This window comes from Indicator indicator, chromosome 14, assembly GCF_027791375.1.
Source record: "Indicator indicator isolate 239-I01 chromosome 14, UM_Iind_1.1, whole genome shotgun sequence".
In the NCBI taxonomy this organism is placed as follows: Eukaryota; Metazoa; Chordata; class Aves; order Piciformes; family Indicatoridae; genus Indicator; species Indicator indicator.
Window position 1 is genome coordinate 6,752,413 of NC_072023.1, and position 12,954 is coordinate 6,765,366.

Below are 12,954 nucleotides of genomic sequence, written 5' to 3' on the forward strand. Positions count from 1 at the left end.
GCATTTGGATAAAAAGCTTGAGTACCCCTGGAGTAGGGATTGTTTTTCTGGTATACAAGAACGCACTGAAAGTCAATCTGCGTGGGCAAACATCAGCTGAGCTGATGTGGCCTTCCGAAGGCAAAAGGGAGCATACCCAGAGCACTGCAAAATACAGATCCAGCACGGGGAAGGGAAAAGTTCTCCAAGCCAAAACTGCCCACCGAAGCCCACAGCTGGCGTGAGGCTGGCGTGAGGCTGGCGGCAGACCCTGTCACAGCAGGGGGAGCAGGGGGTTGCCGTGAGAACGTGGCCCCCGCTGAAAGGTGTCACGAGGCCTCTGGTCATGCATCGCCTCGGGGCCTGCCCCGGCCGTGACTCCGCGGCGTCAGGCATAGGGTGAGATGGGGTCACACACGGCCTGCAGCCCCCCTCCTCCAAGCAGCCTGTCAGAAGGCCATGGCACCCTGATGGCCACCTTGGTGTACCTAAAGCCGCCCGTACTCGTAGCGGCGCCGTACCCCGCACACTTCGTTCAGCTTTCCCTTTGACTCCCGACCTCTTCTAGCCATCCGGTCCCCGGCCTGGCCCGCCCCGGGCGGCGCAGCCCCCACAGCCCGGGCACACAGAGCACTCGCAGCCAGCGCTGATTGGTGCTCGTCTCGACCAATCTGAAGGGAGACTGCCTGGTAGCCGCTATTTGGCAGGCCCAGAGGAGCGGAGTGGCAGCGCAGCCGACCAATAGAGTCGCCGTGTCCGTTTCCACCGCCGGCAGGGAAGGGGCGCGGCGTGACGCGTAGCGCGGAGGGGTTGGCCGCGCAGGCGGTGGTTGCTGGAAGATGGCGGTAGCGGGGAAAGGAGCGGTGTCGGCCGTGGTGAAGCCCATCTTCAGCCGGAACCTGGGCGAGGCGAAGCGACGAGTGAGGGAGCTGTACCGAGCCTGGTACCGCGAGGTGCCCAACGCAGGTGAGGGGCGCGGCGCCCGGGACCGGCCGCACGCATGCGCAAGCGGGATCCAAGCTCAAGGTCGTAACGGCCACCCTGAGGCTTTAAAGGGCCCGTTGTGGGGTGCCGGTTATCCCAGGCTGTAACGGGTCTTGCCTCGGCTTTCTTCGCGGCCTTTACCCACCGTGACCCGCTTTTGGGGCAGGTGAACGCAGGTGTTGAGGACCTTGCAGCAGCGGCGGGGCTGTGGCCTCTCGGCCGGTGCCCGGTGCAGCACAGGCTGTCAGCCTCTCAGCCTCTGCTGCCGGAGGCTGGGAATCCCGCTCTCCTCATGCTTTACTTGCCATTTCTCTTTTCCGGCTAATCAAAAGAGAAACGTAGGCTACGTTTTCCAGAACGGTTGTGTGTGGCATGATTGCCTGCCTCCTGAAAGCTGGACTGGGACTTTTCCCATGGCTGCGTTAGTCGTTCACTTTATTGGTGAAGCTGACAGCCACTGCGAGAACAAACGACTGTGTAGTGGAGTTGAGTTGCACGTTGTCAGTGGAAAAAATGCAAAGCAGCATAGATGACCTCTGTGGGTGTTCTGGTTTTTTGTAGTACACCTATACCAGCTGGACATCACAGTGAAACAGGGGCGTAACAAGGTGCGGGAGATGTTCATGAAGAATGCCCACGTTACAGATCCACGGGTGATAGACATGCTGGTTATTAAGGTACAAACAAGCTGTTCCTGGTTTTGTTGAATCATAGAATCATTAAGGTTGGAGAAGGCCTCTAAGATCATCATGTTCAACCTTCTACCCAGCACTCCATGACCACTAGACTATGTCCTGAAGGACATCCGTGAAGGACCTCCAAGAATGGTAACACCACCACCACCTCCCTGGGCAGTCTGTTTCAGTGCCCCACCACTCCTTCAGTAAAGCTGAAGCTGTAGAGAATGTGAGAGTGGAAAACTGGTGGTGAGTGTGATGGAGGAGAGGGATGGATTAATTTCAGCTTGTGCTGTGGAGTTGTCTCTTGCAACCCAGATTAGTTTATTTCTGTCAAGAAATGTGTTGATAAGGCTGGCTTGCAGAGGAAGATGGTCTTGACTCATGTAAGTCAGAGTTGTTAGAATATGGATTTCTGTCACTCACTGTACTGGCTGTTCCAGGTTGCAGATGTTTAAAAGATAGATAGATAGATAGATAGATAGATAGATAGATAGATAGATAGATACACATTGCAAACAAAAGTGATAGTTGAAAGAAGTTTGTTATGGGGCTTTTTAAGAAAGTGTCAAAGAAAGGGGAAAAATATACTGCTAGCTAGTTTACCATTAAAAATGACCTTTCTACTCCCTGCAGTACTTCCTTAGATTAGGATGTGGTTTTCTTCACCAATTTTGAAACTTAAAGTGGCAGTACTTGGTGGGAAGCTGGCTTTGAGTGGTGAAACCTCACCTCTGCAATACATCTGGCTCTGTCTCAAGCCTGAGACCTGTCTGTCAAAAGCAGTAATCAGCACACCAAGGGTAGGGCAAGGCTGCAAAATGGCTCTGAGCAACAGTAACTGACCTCTGCAGTTCTACTGCATTAGAAAGCTTCCAAGCAAGAGCTGCCCTGCTCACCTGTTATATTTGGTTCCTTTCAAGAAAAGTGTGAGTCTGTCTTTACATGATAAAAAACATTTGGGAAGAGAATTCCTAGATAATACAGAAGGTAACAATTCCAGGAAGTCTCATTTTGCCCCAGCCTCCAGTCCTCTGCAGTAATTGGAGTAATTGGTCATTACTCCAGTCTATGTTTAATATTTCTGTGGTAGTGATACTGGTGCAAAGCACTCAGCAATTTTGCTTGGTTTAACAGCTCACTTGCTGCTATTAACATAAATAAATGAATGTGTTAGGCATGTTATGGGGATGCTGGTCACAAGAAACAAAGCAGGGTCCAAGAATGGGGAAGAGTCCCTTGCCTATTCCACAGGGCTGAGAAACTGTTGTAGAGACCAATGACTTAGTACAGGACATAAAGCAATAAAGTCACAAGGCAGGAACAGTGTGTATATATATATATTTGTGTCACAGTATGGGTGATGCAAGGGTGTTTCTAAGTTCATTCACCTTTTGTAGTGCTGTATAGTTAGACTTGGGCTCTAACTCAGAACTAGTCTAAAATTCTTTTGTCTGTGTGCAGGGGAAAATGGAACTTCAAGAAACCATTCATGTGTGGAAGCAGAGGACTCATGTCATGAGGTATTTCCATGAGACGGAAACCCCAAGACCTAATGACTTTCTATCCAAGTTCTATGCAGGCCACGATCCCTGAGAGATTGCCTCTGCGTCTTCCTCCCTTGTGTAACAAATAAAGCTCTATACAGCAGGAAAAAAAATATCTGTACAGAAAGCATATTAGGAGCCTGATTACTATGTGTGAATTCAGAGCATGTGCAAGCCATTATGATCTGTACAAAGAGCTGTGATTTCCCAGCTTTGCCAGTGTGTGTTTTTGGTGGATGGAGTCTGTCCCATCACTTGCCCAGGAGTGTCTGTGGAATAACCACAACACAACCTAGCTGTAGGGCTTTCAGCATAGCCTGCAGCCTCATGTGCAGGTGTTAGCTCTCTGGAATAACGAGCTAACAGGAAAAACCAGTTTAGTTGCAGAGGTATTCTTGTACTTGAGGCCTATCTGTATTCTTGCAGTGTTCTGTAGTTTTATGCTATGACTTTGTTGACCTGGTGTTTTTTTATTTGGACAGTCTATTTACTTCCTTACGAGGAATGGCATAGAATCTAATAGGCAAATAAAGCCCTTTGTACAATAAAAAGACAAGCAGAGTGAATTTCCCTGCTGTAAAATTAAATTGGCTGGTAAAACAGGGGTTTTTGCAGTTGTCTGAACAGGGAAGTTCTGCAAGAGCTTCCAATACTTAGCAGAACATGGTGTCCCACCATGAACTCCTTCAGTGAACTGGGAATTGCCAGCTCCCTTTTGAGCAGTGTAAGGAGAGTTTGTTCTTTCACCAGTCAGAACGAGATTCCAGCAGGTAATTTAGTGCTGGAGCTCTTCCATGTGTGCTCAGCATTGAATCTTCATAGTACTTGCAAACTTTTTTTTTAGCCTTGGCTAAATGTAGGCCCGTTCTTCCCTGAAGGAGGACCTGTAAAGCAGCACTCCTCAGGAGTCTGTACATCTGTGTACCTAGGGGCTTCAGGGGTGGGTGTTTTTAAGGGCAGAGTCAGAAAAGGCCAGGAGAGATGGTGAAATAAAGATAAGGAATCTGTCAGCATAGAAAATGGGAGCAAGGACATGTTTGGCTCCCAAGAGCAGATGAACTGGAACAACCACTTCTCAGGCAGTTTGGGGAAGGAGGGGGCAACTCAAGATAGCAAATGACTTGAGAACCTGCCAGCTGTGTTCAGCTACAGCACTTGGGGTTACTCACGTTACAGGCTCCCTTTTCTCTTGCTAGCTATGATGGAGAGTTACAGAGCAAGGACCAAAAGCAGTGCCAAATAAGGGAGCAAATGTGATTGTTTGAGCTATATATTCTGCATTTAAAAAACACCCCATGTTTTAATAGCTACGTATACTGAGAAAACAGCTAGTCTGATAAGACTGAAGATACTCCATGCAAGCCCTAGCAGTAAAGAAGACCTTTGAAGTATTTTATGCAAGGATTTAATTGCTGTAGTAAACACTTCTATGAAGATCTGAAGTTTATACAGTTAAGAATAAATATATTTGGGCTCATGCAGAAGGAAGTACTGAACTACCTAGGAAATACTGGGTACTTGGAGCCAGAGCATTCAAAGATTCTCACTGTTCAGAGCTGAAATGCTATAAAACACATCCACAAGTTAGTTTGCCACTCATGATCTTGACCTTTTACCAGAGCTACTCAAAACTTTTAACTCTGTGATGATAATACTTTGTATTTAATCCTCAGTGAGGTGGAATTAATGATAAGAGTTTCCAGCAGATAACACTTGCTAGGCTGTAGATCAGCATTAATTGAACTGCAGTGTCACTATGCTCCCCATTATTTTAATGAGGCTGTGTTGTGGGGCTGCTCCTTCCTGTTGTGTGCTGTAGATCAGTCCTGAATTACAGAAAGGCCTCATAAGAGGAAATAAATATGAAGAAAGCCTCCTTACTGGAACAGACATGGAGGAGAAAGGTTAAGCCACAAGTGCTCAGACACAGGCACATAATCTATGAAAACACAAGACCAAATTCATCCATCTCAATCTCTTCATCTTTAATTGTTTCCCATCTGGCTAATAAAAGGAATCCTAAGCCGTCTTTGACGAGGTGAGCATGTGTGTGTGCAAGGATGCAGGGCCTGTCAAGCACTTCCTTCAGCCCTGATCTACTGATTTCTGCCATGCAGACATGCGCAGGACACTCACTGGCAAAGGGGATACAGAGCCCCCTGTCCCATTTAGGAAGGACAGAATAGAGGTGACAGGATGTTGGAACCATTTGTCAATGGTTTTCTCCCTCCTGTTCTTCTGTTACAGTTCTGCAAATAGAATAACAACTTGTTACTCTTCAGATACACAGCTCCAGCTCACACCCTCCCCCCAAAACCACACACAATGGGGGTTTACATAAGAGGAGATTACAATAGGCCACTCTCCAGTCTCTCAATTCTTTGGCTTTAATTGCACAGTGCATGCTGGAAAATCCCTTTATCAAAACGAATACATCCACCAAACTGGTTGTAAAGCAGCACTATTTACAACAACTTCTTTAAAACAGCTTCTTTGTTCTGTAAAGAATCAAATATACCCAAACTCAAAATCTTTACGCCACAGCAGGACAAACAAGAATGGTGGGAAGAAGTGTAGGGTACTGCAGAGAAAAGTGAATTATCTCTGGTTTTCCTTTATCCAATGAGTCTGAGTGGTCTGACTACTCCAGAGATCTGTGTTGTAATTACACTGGATACTTTGTCCTGGTGATTTCAGGAATTCTCTTAAATTGTTCACCTCTGTTGTAACAGTTTTATACAATAAGTGATTCTGGTTTAAAATAGTCATTCTGTGAGGTAGCAGAAGCCTTTTAAACAGGGAAGCATGTTGAAAAGAATCACAGAATTGTTTAGGTTGGAAAAGACCTTTAAGACCACCAAGTCCAACCCTTTATCTAATATCGCCAAGACCACCCCTAAACAATGTCCCTAAGCACTACATCTACAACATCTTTCAAAAGCCTTTGAGGATGGTGACTCTACCACTTCCCTAGGGCAGCCTGTTTCAATGCCTGACAACCCTTTCAGTGAAGATTTTTTTTTTCTAATATCCAAACTAAATCTCCCCTGGCACAACTTCAGGCTGTTTCCTGTTGTCCTACCATTTGTTACCTGTGGAAGCATCCGACTCCCACCTCACTACAACTTCCTGAGAGAAGTAGGGTCTCCTGTCAGCCTGTCAGTCTAGACCTTCATTGACCACAGTTTATTTCTGATTGAAATTAGAAGATCTAAATTACCATCAGTTTATTCTAATCGCTATCAAATGTATGTTGTGAAGATTTCATATTCAGGTACCTAGTCTGGTATAAAAGCAGAAAGGTTTGCAGCCAGAGGCAATGCTGCATCCTCCCTGTGTTTAACTGCAAGTGCATCTTTCAATGTCTTGCTTCCTGTATTTCCTAGTCAGACATTCTCCTCCCTGTCCTAAGCCAATGAGAAGCAATAATAATTAGATTGCTGATGATGTTAATGACTTACCCTTTAATCATCGTCGTCGTCATCCTCTGGGACAAAGATATCATGTTCTTCAAGTAGGGCTGCGAAGTTCTTGCTGATCTGAGTCCCGACATACAGGAAGGGAATCACCACGCTGAACACTCTGAGGAGGCCAAAGGGCGTCTGCAAGGCGTCGATTGGATACGTGATCTTTGCCAGCAGGTTGAACTTAATCTGAACCTACGCATTCCCGTCTCCTCTGGGGCGCAGAGGGCCCGGGAGGCAGCGGGAAGCAGTGAGCCGTGACAAACGGCTGTGCACAGGCCATTGCTTATCTCCTCACGGCGCCCAGAACGATCGCTGGCCAGCGACAGGTGACAAGGGGCTGCCCGAACCCGACCCTTCAGGGCCGCTCCCCGCCCCGCCCCGCCCCGCCCCGCCCCGCCCGCAGCCGCTCCGCTCATAAGCTTAGCGCCTGTCACTCACTCCCACCGCCCCGCCCGCAGCGAATGCGCTCGCATTGATTGGCCACCGCTGCCGTCCGTTACGTCGCAATTGGCTGCTGCCCCCACCGCTTGCCCCTCACTCACCTTAACCGGCTTGGGCAAAATGGCACCGCTGCGGGTGACGGTGGCAGTCCGGGAGGGCACAAAAGGCACAGCTGGGGAGCGGAGCGGCCCGCCCCAAGCCGCCCGCCCTGAATAAGCCGCGGCCGCCACCAGCAGCCGCCCGCCTGCCGCTGCCATCTTCCCTTCCTTTCTCTTGCCTCTCTCCCGTAGCGGCCCAGCCGAGGCGTCACCAGGGAGGGCGGGGACTGCGGCTCTCGCGAGGCCTGAGGAGCCATTGCTCATGCGCGGGGCGGGTATGCCTCAGCGGGCTGCCGCGGTGGGAGCCGGGGAGGGGACAGTCAATGACCATGTCTCTCCGAGGGCAGTTACGTTTTGGCGGAGAACAAACTGGGACGGGTGGCCCAGTGGCCGGGCAGTGTGGGAATGGCCACGTCCGTGGGCGCTCCCGCGCGTGTTAGGGCTTCACAACTCCACTGGCAGCACAGGAGCTACAAATCGCAACGTTTTTATTCGGCGTCGCGGTACAAAATAAAAGCGTTAACAATGCCTTGAAATGCATCATACAAGTTCCGTATGTAAAACCATGGCGCATGCAAACCCCCCTAGCTTAAAAAAGACGTCTACCTAAAATGGAAGCACTTCAAACGGGCGGAGCGCTGCCACAGGCTGCTCCTGGTGTTGCCCTGTAATGGTGCGGGTGGAGAAGCAGGCTCGGTGCTGCTCTGAAACCTGCTCCCGGCAGAGCAGCTCGACGTGCTGCCCGTGCCCTTCAGTGGAGGTTATTTAAAGTTTCTCTGCAAAGGCGGTTGAGAAGGGTAGGCTTCGGGGGTTACCTACCCCTAAACAAGTAATGCTGGAGTTGTTGTAACAGAATATCTCTGACCTTGGTCGTGAATATTCACCCAATAGCTAGCTGTGGCCATGGGTAAAATCTTCAGGTTATTCTCATTGCTAGGACCCGAATTCAGCAGAAAACATCATCACAGTTGTTTCATAAGAAGGTAAATGTGCAGAAATAAAAGAATGTGTTATAGGCCCGAATCTGAAGGTCCAGCCTCAGAAAAACTGAAGAATTTCACGGGGGCCCCTTCTTGGCACAGCTTACCAAGGCACATCAGAACCTCCTTTCTTTCAGTCTTCAATTTCCTTTAAATTCAAGCATTTTTCACTCATGACATTGCATTATTGTGCTACAGAAAACTCTTAAAAAAGACTTCAATACTAAAGTAGCCATTCAGCTTTAGTGTTCAGCTCCCCCTTGGCTAGGGAACCTGTTTTGTGCTGCCCAGACATTTTCTATTTTTAAAAAATAAGGGAAAGCAAAGGTAGGAGGTGAAACAGTCCAAGCTTGACTGACTGCAGAAAAGCAGTCTGTGGCAATTAGTGTTATTTTGCTGCCAGGAACAATGTGCAGTGAAAACTTCCTGCTTCTCCTGTAATAATTTCTGCCTGCAGATAAGACAGACAGGATGCCCCAATTAGCTGGTTGAAGGTGCAACCTCAGGAAGCTGAAATCCCAACCTTCTGCCCACAGGCTGCTTCAAAGGCGCTGCCAACACAACTGATCCTTAAGTGAGCTGGTTTGATGGCCTCCATCTCAAGAGGAGGTGGTGGGACACACAAGGTGCTTCCTGCCTAACAAAGCAAGCAGTGGTTATCAAAAATGCTGCACTCCCTCACAAACTTGGCCATGGTTCCAATTATGCCTCCTTTTGCTCAGAAAAGGGTCATCCCTGCTATGTGAGCACAATGGTGAGGAAGCCCTGACCAATCACATCCAAAGTCATGCAGCAGTTTGGAGACCTAGCAAAGGCCCCAGGCATGGAAAGCTGGGCCAAGCACAAACACTGTTCAGGATTCAGCCATTTTCTTCTCCATGCTGCAGAATAAAACACAAAATTACTCCAAATGCGATCAGACAGAAAGCAGAGCACAGCTCCTCATTTGCAGGATTTAGGATTCAGCTGGGTTACGTTATGTGCTAATGCAAAAGCAGGTACCATGGAAATTGTGTCATTTGAATGGGACAGATTAAAGCATTAAATATAAGCTCTTTAGTAGTGTTACTAGCACAATCCTGGCTTATTAAAACAAACTAAGCTTCTTAAAAGTGAAACTGCCCTTAAATGAATAATACTGTTTCAGTTCCAGTTCTGACAGAACTGGCTTTGCTAACTTATTTTCCCTTTCAAGTCACTCCAGTTCTTGGGTCTCATGTAGGAACTGCCACTATGTTTTATTTTGAAAGTTAAATCTTTACTGTCAAACTGCCTTATGTAAGTCTGAGATGTCAAGAATATGCCCCTGTGTTACACTAAAAAACATTACACCCAAACCACAGAAAAATGCTTGCCAAATCTGACCCTGGCCCCAGAATACTCACTCAGAGCAAAGAAGCACCAGGTAGTGCCACCCCCTGCTGCTGCTGCCCTGGCATGGCGAAGGGGACAGGTTCCCAGCTGGGAATGTTGCAGCACTGACTTTTTCAAGTGGAAGTTAGGCAGGCAGAGCTGGCCCTCAAGGCCAGCCAGCTGGGCTGCTGAAGGAGTCTGGGCACTGGCCCATGGCCACCTGCTCCTGTTTTTTTTCTGAACTGTTTTCATTTAAAAAGCAGAAGAAACATAATCCTCCCAAACTCAAAGATCCTTATTGTGAAGAAATACAGGCACAAACTGGAGAGGACTAGACTGCACCACTCCTATGTGAAAGCAACACTCCCACTGCCCAATGTCCTATTTGTAAGATGTGATTCCGGACCTGACTTCTCTAACGTACCACTGAAGCATAATTAGGCAGGAGGTTGGAAGCTCATCATCTGAAACTACTAAAGCTATATTTTCAAAGGCACAAAGAGTTAATGGAAGTAATTTGATTTCTGCATTGGCAATCTCTACTGGCTATTGCAAAGTATTAAACTGAGTGGATTTAACTCCAGAAAAGGCAAAAAGTTTCCTACCAGTCATGACCTGAAATGGCCTCCCACTCTCCTGGCAAGGCTCCTTAATAAAACAGAGCAATAAAAACAGGTTTAACACTGTTAGATAGGAAGCACGGGGCTGTTTCACCTATTTTCTCTTTTTTTTCAGCCCTTGCCAAGATAGTAAGGGAGAAATTTATAAATCCCATCACCAGGCTGTTCCAGTCCCTGGACTCAGTACCCACCTACTTGTACCATCTACCTAGTGGCCCTGGTTTCTGATCTAACAAAGGACAAGTCTGTTTCTGTAGCAAGGCAAAAGGCATGCCTCCCCACAGCCCTCTTCACCTGCTGTGGGGAGGGGACCTGCTAATGGAGATCAGCCAGAGTGATGCTGACAGTAAATGGGAGGGAAGTGCTAGCAGGTCAGACCCAGGCTTTGGTAGAGGGCAATGATATGGTTTTGATGCCAGAGCAGCAAGCCTGGACGCTGCTGACAGTCCATGCTACTTGCAACTCCCTCCCACATATTCGTTTCTCCTAGGACCAGCCCTCTTGTCCTCCCTCCTCCTCCACAGCCTCTCTCCAACAGCATGTCTCTGTCAGGAGCTGGGCAGGGCCACAAGAGCAAGAAAGGCCCTGTAAGTGTGCAGCTCTGGATGCTGTCTTGGGCATACTGCCCAGCAAGACAGCCAAGCCCTATATGGCACTTTGTAGGAGCTGAGAAATCCACTCCTGGCCAGACAGAGGATTTAGCATCCCTGTTTTGGAAGACTGAAGGTTTGAACTGGAGATATTAATGGACTTAGCTACCACTCAACAGAGTCCAGATCAGCCCTGGGGAGCTCCTGGTCCTCACTGTTACTTCAGACAAGGCTCAGTGTCTCCATTTCAGCCTCGCTGCTGAGCTTGGGTGCCCAGAGAGGTGGATGCAAGCCTGTGAAACCCACATCCTGAAGGAGAGAGGGGTATGTGCAGATGAAAGTGAAAAAACAATAAGCAAAATCGACACAAGAGACCAGTTCTTGTTACCCTGGCTGCTGGGCCAGCCACAGCCAGAGTAGCTCACATGTCCTGTGGTGAGAGAGGCACAAGGCTGGAAGCACCTGCCAGGGCCAGTGGCCTGTTGGAGGTATTTTGTAAGAGCCCAGCTGTAGCTATGGTGAAAAATCAAAGGGAGAAGGACTTGGGTGCATGGCCACAGACAATAATAAATGCTGACCTGTGCAAACTCTCACACAGAGAAGCGAAACCAAAAGAGAGTGGTGAAGGAGAGGTGACCAATGATGTAGCCAGAGCAAGAACTGCCCCATGATGTGCACATGTACCACATACCCAGCCACTGACCAGGGCAGGGGGCAGGGGACATCCTGTGCCCCTGTGCTTCACTCTTCCATGTGGGCATTGGCTGGCCAGCAGCTCACGCCCCACACCCTCAGTCATGGGTGTTCTCTCTTCTGCCTCTCCTGCCACTCCCGTCTCAGCACCGTGATCTCCTGCCCGTACCAGCTGTGCAGCTTGGAGAAGCAGGCTGTCTCAGGTGATACTGGGCTCTCTGGCATGGCTGGTGAGAAGCCAGCTTTTGGAGACCCTGTGGTATTGCCAGTGGCCGAGCGCCGGCGTGGAGGCAGGGGTGGGGGCTTCATGTATCCCCCATCACGGTCAGGGCAGGCAGCACCCCCAGTGACACCACCACTACTACTACCCCACATGGAGTAGCCATTCTCCAAGACAGCAGGTTTCTCCTGGAGAGACAGCAAGGCAGGGTTGGAGAGGTGCCTCTTCCTGCCCGAGGAGGAGGACCTCCGCGGAGACTTACGGCAAGCAGCCAAGCTCTTGCAGGCCTCCTCCAACTGCTTCTCAAGCTCCCTCACCACCAGCCTCATGTAGTCGAAGCTGGCCCGCGACAGTGCCTTCACCCAAGCCTCCATGGCAGCCTGCCCATCAGCCACCAGCACGTAAGCCCTGGCACCAGCATCATCAAAGCGGATGGCGAAGGCGAACTCCTCGGCGGCCTCACACAGCTCCACAGTGCAGCCCTCCAGCACCACCAGCCCCACAGGCTCCCGGCTCTCCCGCTCCTCAAAGTAGAAGAGGAGATTGCCCTTGAGGACGAACCAGCAGCGCTGGTAGGAGGTGGTGTGGTGGTGGTGGGCATGGTGGTGGTGCCGCTCCACCCGCTTGCGAAGGAAGCCAGCGTGGTCAGCGGGCGAGTCACAGGTGGCGTAGTGGGACACGCTCCGCTCGTTCAGCTTCATCACCCTGCCTAGGAGCAGAGGAAAGAGAGGGTAAGGAGTTGGCTTGGCTTGAGGAACATCTCACCCACTCCACCAGGAGAGGCCTGATCCTGCCTAGAGCCAGTGATGGGGGAAAAAACAGCCCAAACTGCAGCAGCCAGTGCTGCAGGACAGCATCTAACGCAGCAAGTACCCCTGCAAATGTCAAGCTGCCTCTTCACTACTGCAGAAATGAGGCCCTCCCTAGAGCTCCACCAGAGATACCTGCCTTCTGCCACTGCTGCCTCTTATTCCACAAGTGACCTACTTGGCTGGTTTTTTATGGGGCACATCAAAGAAATCTGCATCTGTGCCTGCGAGGCATTCATTTTGCTCCCTTCTCTATTATAGGGCAGGACAAGGAAGGTGTTTTCAGACCCAAGGGCTCTGGGACCTCCATTTGAGCACCCTCTCCCCATCTCCACACAGTACCACCTGTCCCCACCAGCCCCTCTACCAGCAGGCTCACCAGCCTCGGGGTGCAAGGTGCTGTACCAGCTGTGTGGGTCAGACCACAGTCCCTTGCTGTCTTCCTTGGGCAAGCCACTGCCTTGCTGAGGACCTCCACAGCTTCACCATGCCAAGT

The 12,954-nt window shown here is 49.6% G+C and overlaps 3 protein-coding genes across 3 annotated transcripts; 1 reads left to right on the top strand and 2 right to left on the bottom strand.

Annotated features, from left to right (window-relative positions):
* The first annotated feature begins 787 nt into the window (after window positions 1–787).
* NDUFA6 (NADH:ubiquinone oxidoreductase subunit A6) lies at window positions 788–3,768 on the top strand. Its single transcript, XM_054386541.1, has 3 exons — window positions 788–945; window positions 1,525–1,640; window positions 3,105–3,768. Exons 1-3 carry the CDS (start codon window positions 819–821, stop codon window positions 3,234–3,236), a joined length of 375 nt encoding a protein of 124 aa, XP_054242516.1. The 5' UTR covers window positions 788–818; the 3' UTR covers window positions 3,237–3,768.
* An 823-nt stretch (window positions 3,769–4,591) lies between these two features.
* SMDT1 (single-pass membrane protein with aspartate rich tail 1) lies at window positions 4,592–7,352 on the bottom strand. Its single transcript, XM_054386844.1, has 3 exons — window positions 7,197–7,352; window positions 6,649–6,789; window positions 4,592–5,436 (listed from the first exon to the last, which is right to left on the bottom strand). Exons 1-2 carry the CDS (start codon window positions 7,350–7,352, stop codon window positions 6,652–6,654), a joined length of 294 nt encoding a protein of 97 aa, XP_054242819.1. The 3' UTR covers window positions 4,592–5,436; window positions 6,649–6,651.
* Window positions 7,353–11,531: 4,179 nt separating this feature from the next.
* PHETA2 (PH domain containing endocytic trafficking adaptor 2) lies at window positions 11,532–12,350 on the bottom strand. The gene has a single exon (XM_054386944.1). It carries the CDS (start codon window positions 12,348–12,350, stop codon window positions 11,532–11,534), a length of 819 nt encoding a protein of 272 aa, XP_054242919.1.
* Window positions 12,351–12,954: the final 604 nt, after the last annotated feature.

Bases quoted from the DNA above. Each gene is read 5' to 3' on its own strand.
- NDUFA6 (XM_054386541.1), top strand. From the start codon at position 819: ATGGCGGTAGCGGGGAAAGGAGCGGTGTCGGCCGTGGTGAAGCCCATC. The intron at 946-1,524 runs GTGAGGGGCGCG...GGTTTTTTGTAG, and splicing joins CCGCGAGGTGCCCAACGCAG to TACACCTATACCAGCTGGAC. The intron at 1,641-3,104 runs GTACAAACAAGC...GTCTGTGTGCAG, and splicing joins TAGACATGCTGGTTATTAAG to GGGAAAATGGAACTTCAAGA.
- SMDT1 (XM_054386844.1), bottom strand. From the start codon at position 7,352: ATGGCAGCGGCAGGCGGGCGGCTGCTGGTGGCGGCCGCGGCTTATTCA. The intron at 6,790-7,196 runs GTGAGTGAGGGG...GACGCCTTGCAG, and splicing joins TTTTGCCCAAGCCGGTTAAG to ACGCCCTTTGGCCTCCTCAG.
- PHETA2 (XM_054386944.1), bottom strand. From the start codon at position 12,350: ATGAAGCTGAACGAGCGGAGCGTGTCCCACTACGCCACCTGTGACTCG.